The 19,703-nt window shown below is 43.6% G+C and overlaps 2 protein-coding genes and 1 pseudogene across 2 annotated transcripts in view; 1 reads left to right on the top strand and 2 right to left on the bottom strand.

Annotated features, from left to right (window-relative positions):
- Nucleotides 1–2,801, bottom strand: part of LOC139930842 (microfibril-associated glycoprotein 4-like) — a 3,643-nt gene extending 842 nt beyond the window's left edge. Inside the window, exons 1-3 of the mRNA XM_071924129.2 lie at nucleotides 2,768–2,801; nucleotides 2,282–2,378; nucleotides 42–209 (exon numbers count right to left, since the gene is read on the bottom strand). Coding sequence (XP_071780230.2) covers nucleotides 42–209; nucleotides 2,282–2,378; nucleotides 2,768–2,794 — 292 coding nt within the window. The 5' untranslated portion in view covers nucleotides 2,795–2,801. The remainder of the gene's footprint in view (nucleotides 1–41; nucleotides 210–2,281; nucleotides 2,379–2,767) is intronic.
- Nucleotides 2,802–3,746: 945 nt separating this feature from the next.
- Nucleotides 3,747–8,787, top strand: LOC139930844 (uncharacterized; annotated as a pseudogene).
- A 2,005-nt stretch (nucleotides 8,788–10,792) lies between these two features.
- The window catches only part of syde1 (synapse defective Rho GTPase homolog 1), a 32,269-nt gene continuing 23,358 nt past the window's right edge, over nucleotides 10,793–19,703 (bottom strand). The window contains exons 10-14 of the mRNA XM_071924128.2: nucleotides 19,506–19,632; nucleotides 18,655–18,830; nucleotides 17,745–18,030; nucleotides 16,345–16,647; nucleotides 10,793–15,948 (exon numbers count right to left, since the gene is read on the bottom strand). Of these exons, the coding sequence (XP_071780229.1) occupies nucleotides 15,767–15,948; nucleotides 16,345–16,647; nucleotides 17,745–18,030; nucleotides 18,655–18,830; nucleotides 19,506–19,632 (1,074 nt within the window). The 3' untranslated portion in view covers nucleotides 10,793–15,766. The remainder of the gene's footprint in view (nucleotides 15,949–16,344; nucleotides 16,648–17,744; nucleotides 18,031–18,654; nucleotides 18,831–19,505; nucleotides 19,633–19,703) is intronic.

The following is a 19,703-nucleotide window of genomic DNA, read 5'->3' on the forward strand; positions in this document are numbered from 1 at the left end:
CACCACTACTACCATTAGTACTACTCCTGCTGCTAACTCACCCGCCCCTCCATCAGTGAAGCCAGACACATGCAGTCTGTATCCGCTGGACTCCGGGTCGATGGAGAAGAAAGAGTAACGGGCGAACACTTTCTTTCCGCTGAAGTCCTCCATGTCAACCAGCAGCTGGTACCTTCGCCTCAGAGTCAGGTGGTAGATGTTCTGAAGACCTGCACACACACACACACACACACACACACACACATAGATACACACATTCATGCATGCATACACACATAGACATGTAGAAACGCACATGCACACACAGACAGACCGAATGAAGTGGGAATGATCGTATCAGTTTTGGACAACATGACTTCACACACTGCTGGGTAACGCTTTATTTTCCGGGTCCACAATTTCCTAATAATCTCCTAGAAAGGAACTGTTAATTTCTTGGGTTACGGAAATTAAGTTTCCTGGAAATAACCATGAAATTATGTAGTAGTCACATAGAAAATGTCAGCAGTCCGTAATAGGCAGAGATCAATTTGGTAACCCAAGTGATTATTCATATAATTATATAATGTAGTTATTTGTTGAATTCCTTCCTCTAATAATTTTCTATATAACTACTACATAATTTCATAATGTTGTCTTGGAAACGTCTTGGAAAAGAAATGACCAGGTACTTACCAACTACCAACTACCATGAACTCTTTCTCTATTTTCCCTGCAATTTGAGCATCATGTCATGGTTCTTTACAGGAAACTTCCTAAGAAATTAACAGTTCCTTCCTAGGAAATTATTAGCAAATTGCAGACCCAGAAAATAAAGCGTTATCCACTGCTGCTACAGTTATACATTTCTGTCTTGAAATGTCTCACTCATAAAATCCTGATTTGCAAACCAAAACTCTGTTGTGGAAATCCAGAAATGGGAGGTAGACGGTTTGTTGTGTACTTTCAAATTCTTGCTCATTTCTCCAAAGTTGCCTACCCCAGAGCTTTAATTCTTCCCAATATAGCCAATGAGCATACGTACGCAAAGCATAATCTTATGTTTCACTCTAGCTCGTGTGACCCCGTTCTCCGGGGACAGTCCCCAGATTTGGTGCTTTGTCCCCAGATTCCCCCTCTCTGGACAACTTTACTGTTACAGGAGACGTCTGCTGATTGTCATTTTTACCTCAGTCTGTCTGGATGGGATTAGTATTGCAGGGCAGCGTTGGTAGTGTCATCTAGTACATTATGATTTTAATGCAATCTGGATGGCATATATGTTTTATGTTTTATTTATTTCTCTTTAGGCTACTGAGGGCCGTATCATTTCTGTCAGATTCCAGAATACATCTACCGTGCAAAGTTTTTGTATTTTCTGAATCACATAGCCTCGATCCGGATGGTACTAGAGTTGACAGAGGACCTGGGAGTCCGAACCTATAGAGATATAACACTAGAGAGGACCTGTCATAGAGATATAACACTAGAGAGGACCTGTCATAGAGATATAACACTAGAGAGGACCTGTCATAGAGATATAACACTAGAGAGGACCTGTCATAGATATATAACAGTAGAGGGGACCTGTCATAGAGATATAACACTAGAGAGGACCCGTCATAGAGATATAACACTAGAGGGGACCCGTCATAGAGATATAACACTAGAGGGGACCTGTCATAGAGATATAACACTAGAGAGGACCTGTCATAGATATATAACAGTAGAGGGGACCTGTCATAGAGATATAACACTAGAGAGGACCTGTCATAGAGATATAACACTAGAGGGGACCCGTCATAGAGATATAACACTAGAGAGGACCCGTCATAGAGATATAACACTAGAGGGGACCTGTCATAGAGATATAACACTAGAGGGGACCTGTCATAGAGATATAACACTAGAGAGGACCTGTCGGTTACCTGACCCGGTGACCTCACTGCAGCCAGCTAGCTAGCTGGAGCTGTTTGGATGTGATGGGATCGCTAGGCTAGCAAGCTAACATGACCTGTTTAGCCTATCAGAGGTAAAGTTAGCAGCTAAAGTATTTTAGCCTACCTCTGTGACCATTGTGCTCATTTGCATAATATTAAACTTGCTCAGCCTTCTGCTTCCTGGCCTGATTCACAACACCACCTATCCCATCATGCCGTGCGCACATTTACTGCAGTGAGGCTCGGCTAACGATTACTTCTATTTTGAAACTGACAAAATGAAAATAATTAAAAAAAAGAGGAATAAATTTTGAGTCAAAATGAAAATCAGCACAGTGCTGTCAGGCAGGTCTCAGCCTCACCGAGCCAGTACTCTCCTGCAGCGCTGCCGAAGCCCGCCCGGTACTGGTCCCAGGGCCGGTAGAAGTTCACCGTGCCGTCCATCCTCCTCTGGATCACCTTCAGTTCATGGAGAGTTTAAACATTACTTGTTAATGATCAACAAATAACTTAATAAAAATAATGTAGTTCTGTATGTATGTCTAACTATACATTTGCTAACATTAGGTAATGATGTACAAATGGTGTACTAGCAACAGTGTTGTGTACTTCCGAATCAGAATTTTAATTTATTGCTAATAATGTACTCAGTTACAAATATTTATAAGTAACTCATTACTATTCAATTCAGAATTGTTTGTTGATGCTTATGAACATTCATTAGTGAATGTTCACTGTGTATTTCCACTGCTGGAGTTCTGACTGCTGAGGCATGATGGGTAATGTGGTTCTGTTGTCAGATTGCTGCATGTTCTGATGAGTAAAATGACAAGAACAGTGATGCTTACTGTCCACCGCCCTCCTTTTGAAGCCATGTCACAGTACACCCACACACACACACACACACACACACACACACAGATAAAATATTTATTTATGTCCACATAAATACAAGCATACAAAGGACATAAACAGTATTAATGCAGTCAGATATTGAGTCAGTCAGTTACATAAGTGCCTAATTGGCAGCCACAGTGTTGCAGACACACAGGATGAAAACAGGAAGGATAACAGACAGGATACCAGACAGGATAACAGACAGGATAACAGACAGGATAACAGACAGGATAACAGACAGGATAACAGACAGGATCCACTTCATGGGTATAAAAAGCAGCGCCTTCTCCATATTGAGCGGCTCCCAATGACAGCACACACACACAAATGAATGGATTAATAAATTAATGGGAATAATAAGAAAAGACTTATATATCCAAATCAGCACGTTGTGTAGCCTACATGCTATGTACATCTGTAAAATCTATTTGATAAAGTTACGTTGTTTTTTTTTACAGCTCACACTGACACCCATAGACACTTTAAGTCAAATCCAGTTTATTTGTATGAACCTTAATCCCAGTTACAGTCTGACAGGCCTTCACAACGCCACATTATGAGAACAGTAAATGAGGACGACCTGCTGCTACTAATACTGCTACTACTACTACTACTACTACTACTGCTACTACTACTACTACTACTACTACTACTACTACTACTACTGCTGGTACTACTACTGTTATAACTACTACTACTATATTACTGCTACTCTTAACAGCTGCTCTTTAACCCAAAGCTATAACTTGTTTTAATTCTGTTCTGTTATTCTCTTTGTGAGAGTGAATCTCCTTCGTCCCGGAGTGGATGAAGCGTACTATATATATATACATATATATATATACATATATATATACATATATATACCTGGACAGCAGACGTGGCTCCGACGGGATAGATGGTGTACACTCCGCTGGGTCGGCTGTTGTCATGGTGATAGACGTCGCTGCAGTCCAGCGGCAGGACGAGATGGCAGCGGGTCAAAACCGGAGCCAGGAGGAGGAGCACGACCGAAACCACCTGGGAGAGATGTGATGTCATGTCACATCAGTTTATGTCTCATTACATTAGGTCGGTTTAGGTTGATTTACCCTCTTTTACATGTTATGTTACGTCTTCTTCAGTTAGACTGGCTTTGTCATGTCATGTTTTGTTGCGTTACGTTAGTTATGTTACATTATTATGTTCTGCTACGTTAAGATTTGTTACAATATGTCATGTTACTTTGTCATATTTTGTTACGTTATGTCATGTTGTGTTACATTGTTAGGTTATGTCATGTCATTATGTTAAAGTATATTATGTTAACACTACCTATCTCATTCCATAACGTAACGTTTTACTGTTGAGTTACATTACGTTATGTCACGTTACGTTACGGTGCCACATGGGTGCATTAGGGTGCACAGCACCCTCAGGTAAAATGAATGCTCCTTTGGTTTTAAAACCAGGTTTTCCTCTTCTCTGATCACAGAGTGCATTCCAAGTTGTTCGCTTTCAATTTGACTAATTTCACAGTGCCTGGATCAGTGTTGATCCAATTGATAACTGCAGACAAAACATGATAAAATAAGTGAATTAAAAAAATATTTGTCCTGAGATGAAAAGGTAGCAGGCAGAACAAACTAGTTTGAGGGCCAGTTAAGGAGCAATTAGATCAAATTTAGATCCACCTTTCCCTCAGGTTACACTGGAGAAAAGCCCAAACTGCTAAAACTCAAACTCTGCCTGATTCTACTGATGGGAAATCTGCCAGCTCAGTGTTTTGTTCCGCAACCAGGCCTACGTTACGTTACGTTACGTTACGTTACGTTACATTATGTTATGTTATGTTATGTTATGTTACGTTATGTTACGTTATGTTACGTTACATTATGTTATGTTATGTTATGTTACGTTATGTTACGTTATGTTACGTTATGTTACGTTATGTTACGTTATGTTACGTTACATTATGTTACGTTATGTTACGTTATGTTACGTTATGTTACGTTATGTTACGTTATGTTACGTTACATTATGTTACGTTATGTTACGTTATGTTACGTTATGTTACGTTATGTTACGTTACATTATGTTATGTTATGTTACGTTATGTTACGTTATGTTACGTTATGTTACGTTATGTTACGTTACATTATGTTATGTTATGTTATGTTATGTTACGTTATGTTACGTTATGTTACGTTATGTTACGTTACATTATGTTATGTTATGTTATGTTATGTTATGTTACGTTACGTTATGTTACGTGTTTTTTTTGTTTTTGTTTGTGGCTCAATAATTTCAGTTTTGGGATTTCATGAATTATATGAACAAGGACACGTGTATGGGCTTCATGTAGTTTCCCTTCAATGAAGTACTAATATGGAGGAAAAATGATGAATGTGAACATTTAATATTTTGGTATGGGTATTCAACAATAATTGTTGAATCTTTATGTTTTCGTTTATTACCATGCAAAATGTATTTATATTGATTTAAGTCAATTTATTACTACTTTTACTGCCATTTTGACAACATCCGGATAAGTTTACACGTGCATTTGTGACGCAAAAGTAGGATAAATCCATCGCATGCAACACTTGAGTGCAACACAATGCATCTGCCATACGCAATACTGCAATACCCAACGCAATATCAGACTCTCCCATTTGGAATGAATGAATGAATTTCAGGGCTACAGACTCGTTACAATCATTGTGTTCACAGTGTTTCATTAATGTTAGTTACGTTGTGTCATGTATGTTACGTTGGGTTGTTTTACATTAGATTATGTGATGTGATGTTACTTTATCTTACGTTACGTCGGGTTACGTTAGGGTCAGGTTTGTGATTGGTTAAGTTATGTCATGTCATGAAAGATCAGGTTAATGTCATTAGGTACGTTATGTTTTACATTTCATGAAGTTACATTTCATTGTGTTACATTATGTAACACGTTATGTTACGCTGTGTTATGGTACATTACATTATGTTCGTTTGGTGATAGTGGCAGTAGACAGGAAAAAATATAGTTTGCTCAGCGCTACATACGGCAAACTAAGAAAATGAAAACTTAACTCCCTTAACATCACTACTATAAATAGTCAACAGATAGAGAAGGATGGAGAGACAAACAAATAGACAGATTAAGTTACCAAGTTACCTGCATTGTGTGATTTCTGATGAAAAAGCTGTTATCAGTCTGTCTGGAAGCTCTGATGTGTCTGAGCTGCTGCTGCTTCACATCTATTTATATTCCAAGTTTGTAGAAAAAAATTATACATTACGATTGCACAATGCTGACAATAGCTAGAAATACCTGTAAGTTTGTGTGTGTGTGGGTGTAACTTTCTTCGGGTTCATTTCAATTCAAATATTGATTCTTTACTCATGAAGCGAAGTTTGGATTCCAGAGAAGTCAGCAGCTCCACACAGCAAAGAGACAAGTTAAACAATAACACTTCACCATGGCCTCATTCCAATTAACTCAACTGTGTATTAACTTATGGCAAAGTATTGTAAGTATGCAATAATACTGCGTTTCTACTTAATGAAAATCTGTGTAGTACATAATGTAATTCTTTTTAAGTCAATTTTACTTAAAACTTAATTGTCCCATAAAGTAAATTTGGTTTCCAGTAAAAACACAATAAAAACACAATAGAAACACAATAAAAACACATTACAAATCACCACATCATAGACCAGACAGACAGTCAATACTACAATATTACAAGTTTTTTTTGCCTACCTGAGTGTGTGTTGGTGTGTCTGAGCGAGCGAGTGACGGATACAGATGGACGAATGAGGCTGAATGTTAATAGGTTGAAATTTGACTCACTATTCATATATCCATTGGTATTTACTAGAACATGAACAAAGCCAATAATTGTAAATAGGTGAAAAAAAGTGAGACTTGTTTTTTATAAATGTATATATTTTGTATATATGCCATATATGTTGTCAAAGTCCAACATAAAGAAAACGATTCACTTAAAAACAGTTCAGCAGAATGATTAGGGTTTTTTTATGTATTGTCTGAATCTGCTTTGTTGGCGTTTGTTCATGTGCTAGAAGTGTGATTTTCAGACTGTTCCTCCATACAATGGCAAAAACACAATTCTTCAGTCACCTTTTAACAAAGCTCAATCCCTCACCAAATCTGCTAAAACGATTTTATAAATAAAAACTGCCTCTGAAATACTCGTTACTGTCATGGTCTGCCTTTGTCTGCCATGATCTGCCCCTTTCAGCTCTAGTGTCTGCCCTCTTAGCCCTAGCCCTTGTGTTTGCCATGGTCTGCCCCTGTGTCCTGGTCACCACCCCTTTCACTCCCCAGTCCTGCCATCCTCCTGCCAGCCACTAGATGCCCTTGGTCTTTCCTCCCTTCTCTGCTCCTTCCCTCCACACCTGCCTGTAATCAGCTAATCACCGGTCTGCTCGTTTGCTCACCTGCTTCCTATCAGCCCACAGTATTTATCCCCAGTTTGCCATCCCCTCTCCGTGGGATCATACACTTTGTTTTTCCATGGACTTGGCTGCCGTTCAGCCTTCCTGCCTCGCCTGCTTCCCTCGTCGGATCAGTTCGGCTCCCCGCTCTTGGGAGCCCGCTCTGCCTGGCTCACCTCTGCTCTTTGCCTGTCCTGCCTTGGCCCAGCTGCATGCCAGTCCTCAGCTCCAGGGTTCCGACTGTCTGCCCAGGCCCTCGCTCCGGCTTCCAGCTACCAGCTACCAGTACAGTAAATAAACTGTCTTTTGAACTGTGCTCCAGCCCCTTGTGTCTGTGTCTGCATTTGGGTCCTCACCACACCTCACCGTAACAGTTACTCCACCTCCCCTTCTCCAGCCCTTTTCAAAGAGAGATTACGGTGGCCAAAGCAGACATCACCAGTGCCTTCAAAGTCCTCCCTATACATCCAGACTACTGGCATTTTTTCGGCGTCCTCTGGAAGGGTGCTTATTATTTCTATTATTATTTCTCTAACCCTGTCTTACCTTCGGGTGCAAGAGCAGCCCCAAAATATTTGACTCCCTCTCCGAAGCACTCTGCTGGATCCTCACCAACAACCATAAACTCCCATATGTCGTCCACCTGCTAGACGACTTCCTCATCGTTACACCACCATCCTCACCCCCATCATACGGTCTCACGACTCTGACATCTGCTTTCTCCGAACTCGGCGTCCCTCTCTCCTCAGAGAAAACAGAAGGACCCAGCACTTCACTTCAATTCCTCGGCATCACACTGGACTCCGTCTCTTTCCAAGCCTCGCTGCCCGTTGAGAAAATACACCGCATCTCCCTATTTCTTTCGAACTAAACGGCAGCTACTTGCTCTGCTCAGCCATCTCAATTATCAAACGCATAATCCCTCAAGGTCGATCATTCCTCTCTCATCTCCTGTCCATAGCCGCTGCCGTACCTTCTCTGCATGCCCACATTGTCCTAGACAACACATGCAAGATGGAACTAAGGCTTTGGCAACACTTCCTCTCCTCCTGGAATGGCATAACCTTCTTTTACGAAGACCACATCACCCGGCCCGAGGACATCCAGCTGTACACCGATGCAGCTCCCTCTATCGGATTCGGCGGCTATTACGGAGGGAGGTGGTTCTCGTCCGAATGGCCGCCTGAATTTTCTTCCCTCTCTCCTTCCTCCGCTCTTCGCGAGCTGTACCCCATCGTGGTAGCAGCACTCCTTTGGGGGCACGAGTGGTCCAAGAAGGCCATTCTAATGCATACGGACAACACCGCAGTCGTCGACATAATTAATAAAGGGCGGTCTCACTCACTGGACATCATGCAGTTCATGCGCAAGCTTACTCTGGTCTCAGCTCAGCACCAATTCATCATCCGCGCCGATCACATTCCCGCTTACAAGAACACCATCGCTGACTCCCTGTCTCACTTCTCATTCCAGAAATTCAAACTCCGACTCCCATCCCACTCCAGTTCCACCGTTTTCAGCCACCATCTTCAACTAACCCCGCAGCTCCAACACCTGGCCTCAGCATCCCAAGAAGCCATCCTCAATAGCCTAGCCTGTCATCATATCTTACAGGATGGAACTGCTTCAAAGCCTTTCACACATGCCACAATCTGCCGTTTCCTTCCTTAGATGTTTTAACCTTAGCCAATTTCATCACCTATGCCCATTCAACCCTCCATGTCAGAACTTCAACCATCCACGTCTACATCAGTAGCATCAACTTCTTCGTGAAATTACTCACCGGTGCCCCATGCCCTTCTGTCTCTCATTCCCACATCAGCATGCTAATTAAAGGTCTTCGAAAGGCCGAGCCACAACTCCCATCGAAACGGTTACCCCTCACTTCAGACCTCCTCACACGTTGCATCCAAACCCTTCGCACAGAATACTTATCCCCCTTCATCGACGCCACCCTCAAATCCATGTTCCTCCTGGCCTTCTTTGGATTTCTGCGATGTTCAGAATTCACCTCCACCACCTCCATTTACGATCCGTCTCGCCATGCGAATCTTTCCACACTCCCGACTCCCTCGTCTTCAACCTCAAATTTAGCAAGACCGACCAACTTGGCGTGTCACATCCCATCATCCTGTTTCGCGTAGATTCATACTTAAGCCCATTCGAACCTTTATACAACTACATAAATTCCAGACTAGCTCGCCACGCTTCACCCCGAGACCCTCTTTTCATCACGGAGTCCGGAGGGATCGCAACACGCTTCTGGTTCCACCAACATCTCCGCCGAGTCCTGTCAAAATCAGGAATATCCCCTGAACTATACTCCGGCCACTCATTTCGTATCGGAGCTGCTTCAACTGCTTCTAGGCAAGGAATTCCTGACCATACGATCAAAATTCTCGGCCGTTGGTCATCCCAAGCCTACCACAGCTACAGTCGCAGCAATCTCAGTGACCTTCGAAAAGCTCATGCTCATCTCTGCGTATGAAGCTCTCTTTGGGGGACATGATGGAGCCAAGACGACTCCCCATCAGCGAGACAGTGCCCCCACCCTGAGTCTCAATTCCCTGGTTCCTCGAGCTAACCATCGACCCCAACTCATTCGACCCCCTCGATTCATCCCTTCATCTCGACCCGATTCATCCCTCCACCCTCGACCCTTGTTTCATCCCTCCATTCTCGACCTCTCTTTCCCTCAATAAACCATCTAAATACATCTCATAGTGGCGTGGTCTTTGTTAGTGAAATAGAAATTGGTTCGCTGGATGAATAATTGTCTATTTGGGATATGTCTAATAACTCATAATTTTCCTTATAAAATAATATAATCTTTGAGCTATGATTTCCTATACCGTGTTTGGTTAAAACATGCTACTTTCAAAACAATTTAGTAAATCCTCCCAAGTTGTGTCTCCTGTCACTTAAATCAACCCACGTAGTGCAATTTTTATTATTTTTTAACTATTAATTCTTATAATTTAAGCCATCAAAAAATCAGGAATGAATTTTTTCCATCCGGGAGACTGAGGCCTATACCGGAGTCTTCCGGCCGATCCGGGAGGGTCGGCATCCCTATCTGCACTGTTAGATTTTTGGTTTTGTGAAAGCAAACCGAACCAGCTGAAAAATGAAACGGAGGATCATTCTCGCATCAGGTGCGAACCAAGGAGCGGTCAAAACCTCAGGAAACCTCAAAACCTTCTGATCTTTCCAGAAGCCCGGTCATGGCACCACTGTAACTATTTCTATATCTATGTTGTGTTGTGTTGAATGAAGAGCTCGACACTTGCTTCTGTTTCTGCGATGGCACTTTTATTGTCTGGATAAGAACAGGATAACACCGGTCGGTCATGTGGGTCGGCTGGACACTGAGACTCAGCACACTGCAAAAGACTGACGCTGTGAGCCACTAAAAATTAATATTACCTCAAGTGGAATCACAACCAAGCTCTGTTAAACTACTACCAGTAATACTACTTGTAATAATAATATTCCAGTCAGTTGGCCAATAATAATAACAACAATAATAACAACAACAATAATAATAATAATGTTTTATTTATTGGTCTGGTTAATAATAAGACAGACAGTCAGGCTGCTGTGGTCGGTTCCAACGGGAACTGTGCTTCAACACTTTGGTTACATCATCTGCATAGAACATCATCATCTTCATCATTATCTTCATCATCATAAAACATAAGTGCTTACTGAAGTTGTGCAAAACCATGTAATACTGTCCAATAACAAAATAAACAAAAAACATATAAAATAGGCTAAAAGAAAAAGAACAACAACAACATGACAGGTTTTCGTAACACTGCGTTACGTTCAGAGCTGTAGCGCTCTTGAACATGGCCTTGGCATTCCTTCTGTGGCTTCACAAACAAATCACAGTTAGAAACTTTGTACCGTGAAAATACTGAAATACTGACAAACAGCTCCATTCAGACACTCTGCTGCCGGACCAGCATGCAGTGCAGGATGAAACACTAGGGGGCGCTCTGCCGACCAACCTGATCTCACACAAATACGTGAAATGAACACGACTTTTAACACCAAATTGCGTGTTGGTGGCACGTAAAGTGTTAAAACTCTGTTTTCCCAGCAGGAAACTGTTCCATGAAGGAGACAGGACTATAAACAGGAAGTAGAGTCACACTGAAGCAGCTCAGTGACAGTCAGGTGTTGCGGTCGGCTGCTGGATGGACCGTGAGTTTCACTTCAATGCCGGAGACCGGAGTTCAGTTCCCAGCTTGTACGAAGGAAATTTCTACTGAGTCAAATTTTTGATTTTTAGTTAAAGTTTTTTTTTTATTTGACTGAGCAAAGTCTTTCCCAAACCTTAACCAAGTTGCTTTAGTTCCTAAACTTAACCATTAGCTGACCTTTAGCTGAAAATCAGTCATGTCCAATTCATGTTTTTGTCACAGAATCCAGTTTGTGGTGGAGGAACGTCATTTTCACATAATTCAAATCCACAACACGTAAATCTGCGTTTCAGAGTTCCTGCTCATTTCACGACTTTTTATGAGATCATGTTGCGAAGTACAGGACTGTTGTTCTGCACTGTGGTTATGGTTGTCGTGGTGATGTGTCTGGGTACGAGGCGGTTACATAATGTTATAAATATATAATAATAAAACAACAGCGATGTGTCTCAGTACGACAGAGCGCCCTCTAGAGGATTATGGCTTTTTAACACGTTTTCTCCACAGCAGTGAACATACACAAGAAGAAAACAACATTGCTAACTAGCTCTATGGTTACTACAACAGTTACCATAGCAACCGATGTAGCATCACTGTGATCTTTGGTTCTGTGGGTTAAAACAAACTTTCAGCAGCCTGGAGTGATGCTACACTTCTGTTTCATTACACTTACACACATCTGAAGAGTTCATGTCCAAAATGCTCCGTCTCCATATTGGGAAAAAAACACTGACGTTGATCTTTAAATATTTGTTAAATCTGTTGGATCCAGTCTGTGTGAGCGTCTCATTTAGTCAGCTGAGGACTTCAGTTCCTGCTGTCCTTTGAAAAGTACCATGGTGTGGTTTGGTTTGGTTTGGTTCACTCCTCTGCTGCGTCGGTCACTTTTGGCATTTTGAAGAACTCTGCATAGAAACTCGTGAGGTGAAACCAGGCTGTCTGACACTAGTTTGGCTCGTTAAAGGAATAATGTTTCCTGTGTTTCCAGTCCGGTCCTTTTTGTTCCACCTTCACTGTCACACACACCTGATCCAATTAACCTCTTTTCCCCTAACGCCCCCTAGCGGTAACGCCGGCGTGACGGAAGTTAATAATTTATCATATTTAACTAATTTAAAATAATATGTATCAACCGATCGCATCGATATTTTAATGAAATATATTTTAGATGAATGTATTCTTTCTGGCAAAGTGGTTGTTGATGCCAAAATGCCCATTTATAGCTGTTTTTAAGATGCTTGGAAGTTCTATTCACTCAAACGTCTGGTAAACGATTCCACTTGATTGTAATTCCACAAAACTTGGGTTTGGAAAAATCCATATCCATTTAGGCTTCAAGAAAATCCGATTGAAAAGTTTCAATATCGCCGTTAATAATTTATATGATCCGTTGAAGCTGTGTTAGCCGCAAGCTAGGGTTAGGGTTAGCCGCAAGCTAACGTTAGCTGTGCTCCCTTCCGGGTTGTGTTCCGCCTCTAAAACGCTCGGCTGACACTCATCCGCTAACTATGTGACAGACAAAGGGGTCGGGAACCGGTTTGGCGAGTTTCGTCTCTGGTTCTGTATTGGCCTAGATACTATGAATGACAGCTGCAGTGCGCTATCAACAGTAATGATAGGGTGCTAAGTTCCGCCTTTACATTCATGCCCGGTCTGCTCCCATTGTGTTTCAAAACTGTCTGTCAACTCGTCAAGCCAATAGGCGAGGCTGTCATCGTTCAAACGAGCCATCATTGGTCATCCTGAGCCTTGTATAGACCGCTGTGCTGCCGCGCGCACTGGAGGTGACGCACTTCACACCTCCGCCCAGCCCAGGCGCGGAATCCACTGATTGACAGGCCACACCCGGAAGCTTCGCTTAGCCCACAGTGCAGTACTAGCGCTCCTAGTGGCTGGTTTTGGCATTGTAACAGTTTGACTCGAGCTCTTATGAAAGGAAAGGATGCTTCTTATTTGATTCAGCAGGGCTGTTTTAGGGAATCTTGTGGCACAGTTTGGAGACCAAAAAGGGCTATCCTGACAAAAACATTGTGGAATTGGAATGCTTTGAGATATTGACACCAAATCTTTACCAAAGGTAGTCAGGACATTCAGGAACCAGAAACAAGAGTCATTTCCTCCAGATCTGTTGTGGCTCATCAGGAAAACAATCCATAACTTGATTTTAGTTGTCCGTTTTTACTTTTTTTAATTTTTTTACTTTTTTTGCACATTAGTTGTTGAAAATCAGTATCACATACTGGATTTCTGTGAACTCTGACGGCTTGGTCAATATGCTGCACTTCTCTACTTTAAAAAAAACTTTGAACCATACTTGTACCATTTATAGTTTTTGAGATAAAGAGCTGTTTTTTTACACTGGTTAAAATAGGCGAGAATTACCCTTTTTTGCCCTTGACATTAACAGGAGTTACACACTTTCACACTAACCCTGTTCAGGAAGATCAGGGCCACGTTCAAAGTTTGCACCATTTTGCTACGGTGCAAAACATTTCCATGTTGAACGATATGTTTGTTACATGGTGTGAAATGTTTTGTAGCGGCTTTTGAGGTACGTTTGTGATTCTGCATTTTCATTTGGCTACACAGATCCTGTCACGCGGATCCTAATCGGTTCGCAGAATTCTTCAGAACACACAGAATCGCCGTCTCAGCCGGTAACAACCTGTGGCAAACACTTTGCAACCGGACGTTCAACACACTACCGTTTCTTTGCTACCTTTTAGGGCTGTTGAACGTGCCCCAGGTAGATCAGTTTCTACCTGAACTAATCAGCACTAAGCCTTTGATTGGATCAGGTGTGCGAGACTAGAAAACCTTGCAGGAAGGGAACTGGAGAACCAGACTGGGAAACACTGCAGTAAACTGTCAGCGGCCTGCAGGAACTGAGTTCACTTTAACAACTAATCTCACCTGTTTTTAAAAAAAGTTTCACCAAAGTGAGTTATGGCTTTAACAGTGCAAACGGCCCAGTCTGTAATACTTCACATAATCCATAACCCTGACACCCCAAAATAACAACATAATACAAAACTCACTTCCATTTAACATGAGTGGAATTCAGAGATTAAATCATGAAGGATTTTCTACAGAATATGGCTGTCAGAGGAACTGTGATAACAAGCTCTGAAGCTGCTCCTCATCAACAAATTTCTTATTCATTTAATTTATATTCATTATTTCCTCTTCCTGTTGTTGATCAGTCCAGTGGAAAGAACTTCATAGGTTTTGCAGAGAGCAGATCTTCGCTCCTCCAGTTCCTCCACAGCGACACTTCAGTGAGAAAATCCTCTGAACATCAAAACACAACAACAGCATCACTGTTCCTTCACATCATAAAGACTGAAGCTACTTCTACCTTTGGATCGGAGAAATAAATAAACACTTTTTGGCACCAGGAGAAGGCTTTCACTCCACAACGATTTCTAGACATTTTCAGGAGAAATCGTCGCTGTCCCCGTTCCCCGATGAAAGTAACGTTGCCCAACCCCTGTTGCTCAACCCTGTTGCCTTCATGTCTTGTTGCCTTTAATAATACTAATATTTCCTCTGTGCTCTTCTGTTGCTCTGTGCGGGGGAATAGTCTTTTCTGAGAGGTCAGAGGTCAGAGGTCAGTATCAGAGTGGTGTGTGGAGCAGGCAGGTGAGAGACCAGGTTACCAAGGCAACAGAACCTGTCTGTGTTTCCTGGTGTTGTTTGGTGTGGTTGTTGCCATGGTGACAGGTTAAATAGATTTGGGCTGGTACAGATGCCGTGTATTTTGACATCACCAATCCATTGTTTTCAATGTAGATGTTTAAAAGCGAGGCTGAGGCGGTCGAGGCCACAGTGACGCTTTGTGATAAACAGATTTGCACGTTGCAAACAATGCAAACTGTCTGCATGGTTGTTGTGAGTGAAACTGCGCTGCCTTACAAACCTCGACCTGTTAACTCAAAGTGCTGCAGCAGCTCAGTGTTGCTGCTGCTTCCTGCTCTGTGGATGTTGGATGAAGCTCGTTCTTCTTCTACTGTATGCCTGCTGCACGGGCGCACACTGGATTTCCTTCTGCAGCTCTGAACACGGCAGCCTGCAGCCTGCCTCAGTGCCCTTGAGCACAGGATGCCAGTGTGCTTCACCCTGTTCAGATGTTTTAAGATGCAGCATCTGTACCGACCTTAGACTCACTGGAGCAATGACATCATCACTCTGCGTCTCCTCTGCTGTTGATCCTACCAGTTACTACCAGAAAAACCTCCTCTCCTCTCTCCTCTCCTCTCCTCCTCTTCTACTCTCCTCTCCTCTTCTACTCTCCTCCTCTCTCCTCCTCTACAGACAGATATTGATCTGTTTGGCCAGTTCTCTGTCCAGGTCGTGGATCAGCGTGTCAAAGTCTTTCAGACTGAGTCTGCAGCTGAACGGAGCGTCAAAATCCACAAACTCATCCACATAGAGCCCGCCTCCTGCTCCGGACGGCCACGCCTCCTTCTTCTCCTCCTCCTCCCCGCTCCCTAGGAGGACAACAACAAGGAGGGGACAGTTAGCATCATAGAGGAGTCAGACCGATAGGAGCAGAACAACAAGGAGGAGACAGACTGAAGGAGCAGAACAACAAGGAGGAGACAGACTGATAGGGGCAGAACAACAAGGAGGAGACAGACCGATAGGAGAACAACAAGGAGGAGACAGATTGATAGGAGCAGAACAACAAGGAGGAGACAGACCGATAGGAGGAGAACAACAAGGAGGAGACAGACTGAAGGAGCAGAACAACAAGGAGGAGTCAAATTGATAGGAGCAGAACAACAAGGAGAGGTCAGACTGATAGGAGCAGAACAACAAGGAGGAGTCAGACTGTTTCCTTTCATGACCAAGACTTCTTGATGTCAGTCTGTCAGATTCATTACCTCCTTCACTCTCACTTCCTGCCACCTCGTCGTAATCTGCTTCCTGCCCAGACAGGAAGTCCCGCCCACAGATGCTCCAATCTCCAGCGTAGCGGTTGATTGGTGGGGGGCTCTCCAGCCGGGCCAGGCCACGCCCACGCCGCGAAACCACCACTTCCTCCTCTGGGTTCTGGGGTAGAGCCAATCGCAGGGCGGTACGGCGCTGCTGCTGCTGGCCCATGGGGTTATGGGTAATGGAGGGGGAGGGAGGGGGGGAGGGAGAGATGTCGATCTGGTCATCTGCCGGGCCTCGACCGGTCGGCACTGGAGGAGAGAGAGAAGGAATACGATTGGATAAAACTATCAAAATAAGATGTTGGACAGAGAAGATAAACTAGATGGTGGCCAGAGGGGATAAACAATAATAATAAACTTTATTTATATAACACTTTTCTAAATCGAGTTACAAAGTGCTTTACAACAAGAAAAAATAAAAAGAAACACCAAAATAGAAAAGAACACCATCTAAAAGAAGGAAAACAATGAAACGGAATATAATGAATAATAAGTCTGGATTGAAAGGTCTAAAATGCAGCTTTTGCCGATAAGTAAGACAAAAACAAATTGCCAGATCTTTCAGTGGACCTTGGTGTGGCAGGAGGACCTTCAGCCTCAGCCACTCCTGTGGTTTTGAATGCAGAAATCTGCAGTGCGTGCGCTCTTCACTTTGTTTCACTCACTACTATTCAGGAACCTGCTGATTAAGGAAAGCCTAAAGACCCAGCTCTTTCGCGAACACCTTCTCACCTGATGGACTGTGTAATTACTAAAAAAAAATAAAAAGTAAAAATCTTTATCTGCCTCTATGCACTCTATGCATTGTCTCTATGCTCTGCCTCGTGGCTCCTCTGTCCTGTCGGACCAGATCTTAGCTTTATGGCTCTTACTCTCGTTGTTCTCTCCTGACTAGATCCTTGCTGCATTAAAATCTCATGTGTACATCGCTTTGGATAAAAGCGTCGTACAAATGGGAAATTGTAATTGTAATTGCTGATATTTACTAGTCATATTATGCTTCAGTAAAGCAGAAATATTACACATTTAACCTTTCTTGTCAGAGAGACAAGACATAACACGGGCCATGTTGCCTCCCTCTCCGGGTCTGAGTGGGACATAGAGCGGAGTGTCGTCAGCATAACAATGAAAGTGGATACCATGATAGCATGTAGATAGAGAATAATAAGGGACCTAACATTGACTCCTGAGGAACACTGCACGAAAGGGTTAGAATGGCGGCTATTCTATTCTATTCTATTCTATTCTATTCTGCTAAACTGGTGAAACTGGCTGGTGTATTATGGGATGTAGCAGCCACTATAGATACTACAGATATAACAGTATAACTTCCTGCTCTGTCTCACCTGGCCACAGCTGCAGCAGGTAGTGCAATGCCTCAATGTGTCGCTTAAAATCCACAGCGCTCGCTATTTCTTCGCTGTGAGAGAAACTCTTCCCTCCTTCTCTCCCTCCTCTTCCTCCTCCTCCTCTCCCCCCTCCTCCTCCTCCCCCCCCTCCTCTCCAGGCCTCCTGTGTCGGGGTGAGGAGCACCGGGCCGAAGCAGACGGCGAGGTTCTGGTGGGTCATCCTGTTGGCCGAGCTGAAGGACGCCACCAGGCTGAGATGGTCGAGCAAGAGAGACAGAGTGGCCTGCAGAGAGAGAGAGAGGGAGAGAGAGAGAGAGAGAGAGAGAGAGAGAGAGAGAGAGAAGGATAGGAGAAGGCCAAAGAAGAAGAGGAAGTGGGGGAAGAAGAGCAAAAAGAGAAGTAGTCTAACAGTTCAGGTAGATAGAATTGAAAATTACTAGAATAGAATAGAATAGAATACTGTCCCTGCCATCTCTGGAGCAGAGTACAGTACAGTGGAGTATGGCAGGCCGTTTTATCATTTATTTCCTAAAATGTTTTAGTCACTAAAAATGATTATTTGTTATGAGAGTTTTTTACAGCAGAGTACAGCAGGGTACAGTACTGTTGTACTACTGCAGTAGTACTCGGTCCTACCCTCTCTGGTGCAGAATAGAGTACAGTAGAGTACGGTAAAACACAGTAGTAGTACTGTAGTAGTACTGCAGTAGTACTGCAGCAGTACTCAGTCCTACCCTCTCTGGTGCAGAATAGAGTACAGTAGAGTACAGACAAACAGTAGTAGTACTGCAGTAATACTGCAGCAATACTCGGTCCTACCCTCTCTGGTGCAGAATAGAGTACAGTAAAACACAGTAGTAGTACTGTAGTAGTACTGCAGTAGTACTGCAGTAGTACTCGGTCCTACCCTCTCAGGGGCCGGCAGGCAGGCCAGCAGGCCCACGGTGCTCTGGGCCAGCGGGGGGTCAGGGGTCGCAAGGGGGGCGGGGGGGGGTCGCAGGGTCATGGCCTCCAGGACGACCTGGTACAGAGTTCTGGTGATGAGCGGGGACGGCAGCTCCCGCAGGTAGTCCTTCAGGATACCTGAGGAAACACAGGACCGAGTCACTGAACCTCGAGTCTGAGTCCAGTCCTGAGTCATTAATATTCCAATCTGAGTCCGAGTCACTAAGGTCATGTCCGAGTCTCCGAGGTCATGTCCGAGTCACGTTCAAGTCACTGAGGGCATGTCCGAGTCATGTCCGAGTCACTTAAGTCATGTCCAAGTCGCTTAAGTCATGTCCGGGTCACTAAGGGTCATGTCCGAGTCACTAAGGGTCATGTCTGAGTCACTAAGGGTCATGTCCGAGTCACTAAGGGTCATGTCCGGGCCACTAAGGGTCATGTCCGGGTCACTAAGGGTCATGTCCGAGTCTCCGAGGTCATGTCCGAGTCACGTTCAAGTCACTGAGGTCATGTCCGAGTCGCTTAAGTCATGTCCAGGTCACTAAGGGTCATGTCCGGGTCACTAAGGGTCATGTCCGGGTCACTAAGGTTCATGTCCGAGTCACTAAGGGTCATGTCCGGGTCACTAAGGGTCATGTCCGAGTCACTAAGGGTCATGTCCGGGTCACTAAGGGTCATGTCCGAGTACCTAAAGTCATGTCCGAGTACCTAAAGTCATGTCCGAGTCACCAAAGTCACGTGTGTGTGTGTGTGTGTGTGTGTGTGTGTGTGTGCGTGCGTGCGTGCCTGAGTGTGTGTGTGTGTGCTGCTGACCTGTGATGACGTTGATGTCGGGGTACAGGTCCTCACTCAGGCAGACGGCTGAACTGTTCCTCTCAAACCAATCTCTCAGTTCCTTCTTCACCGCAGCAGAACCACACAGTCTGTACAGACCCACCACCTGGATGGACGGACGGATAGATGGATGGATAGATAGATTGATAGATAGATAGATAGATAGATAGATAGATA

Source organism: Centroberyx gerrardi, chromosome 20, assembly GCF_048128805.1.
Source record: "Centroberyx gerrardi isolate f3 chromosome 20, fCenGer3.hap1.cur.20231027, whole genome shotgun sequence".
NCBI lineage: Eukaryota > Metazoa > Chordata > Actinopteri > Beryciformes > Berycidae > Centroberyx > Centroberyx gerrardi.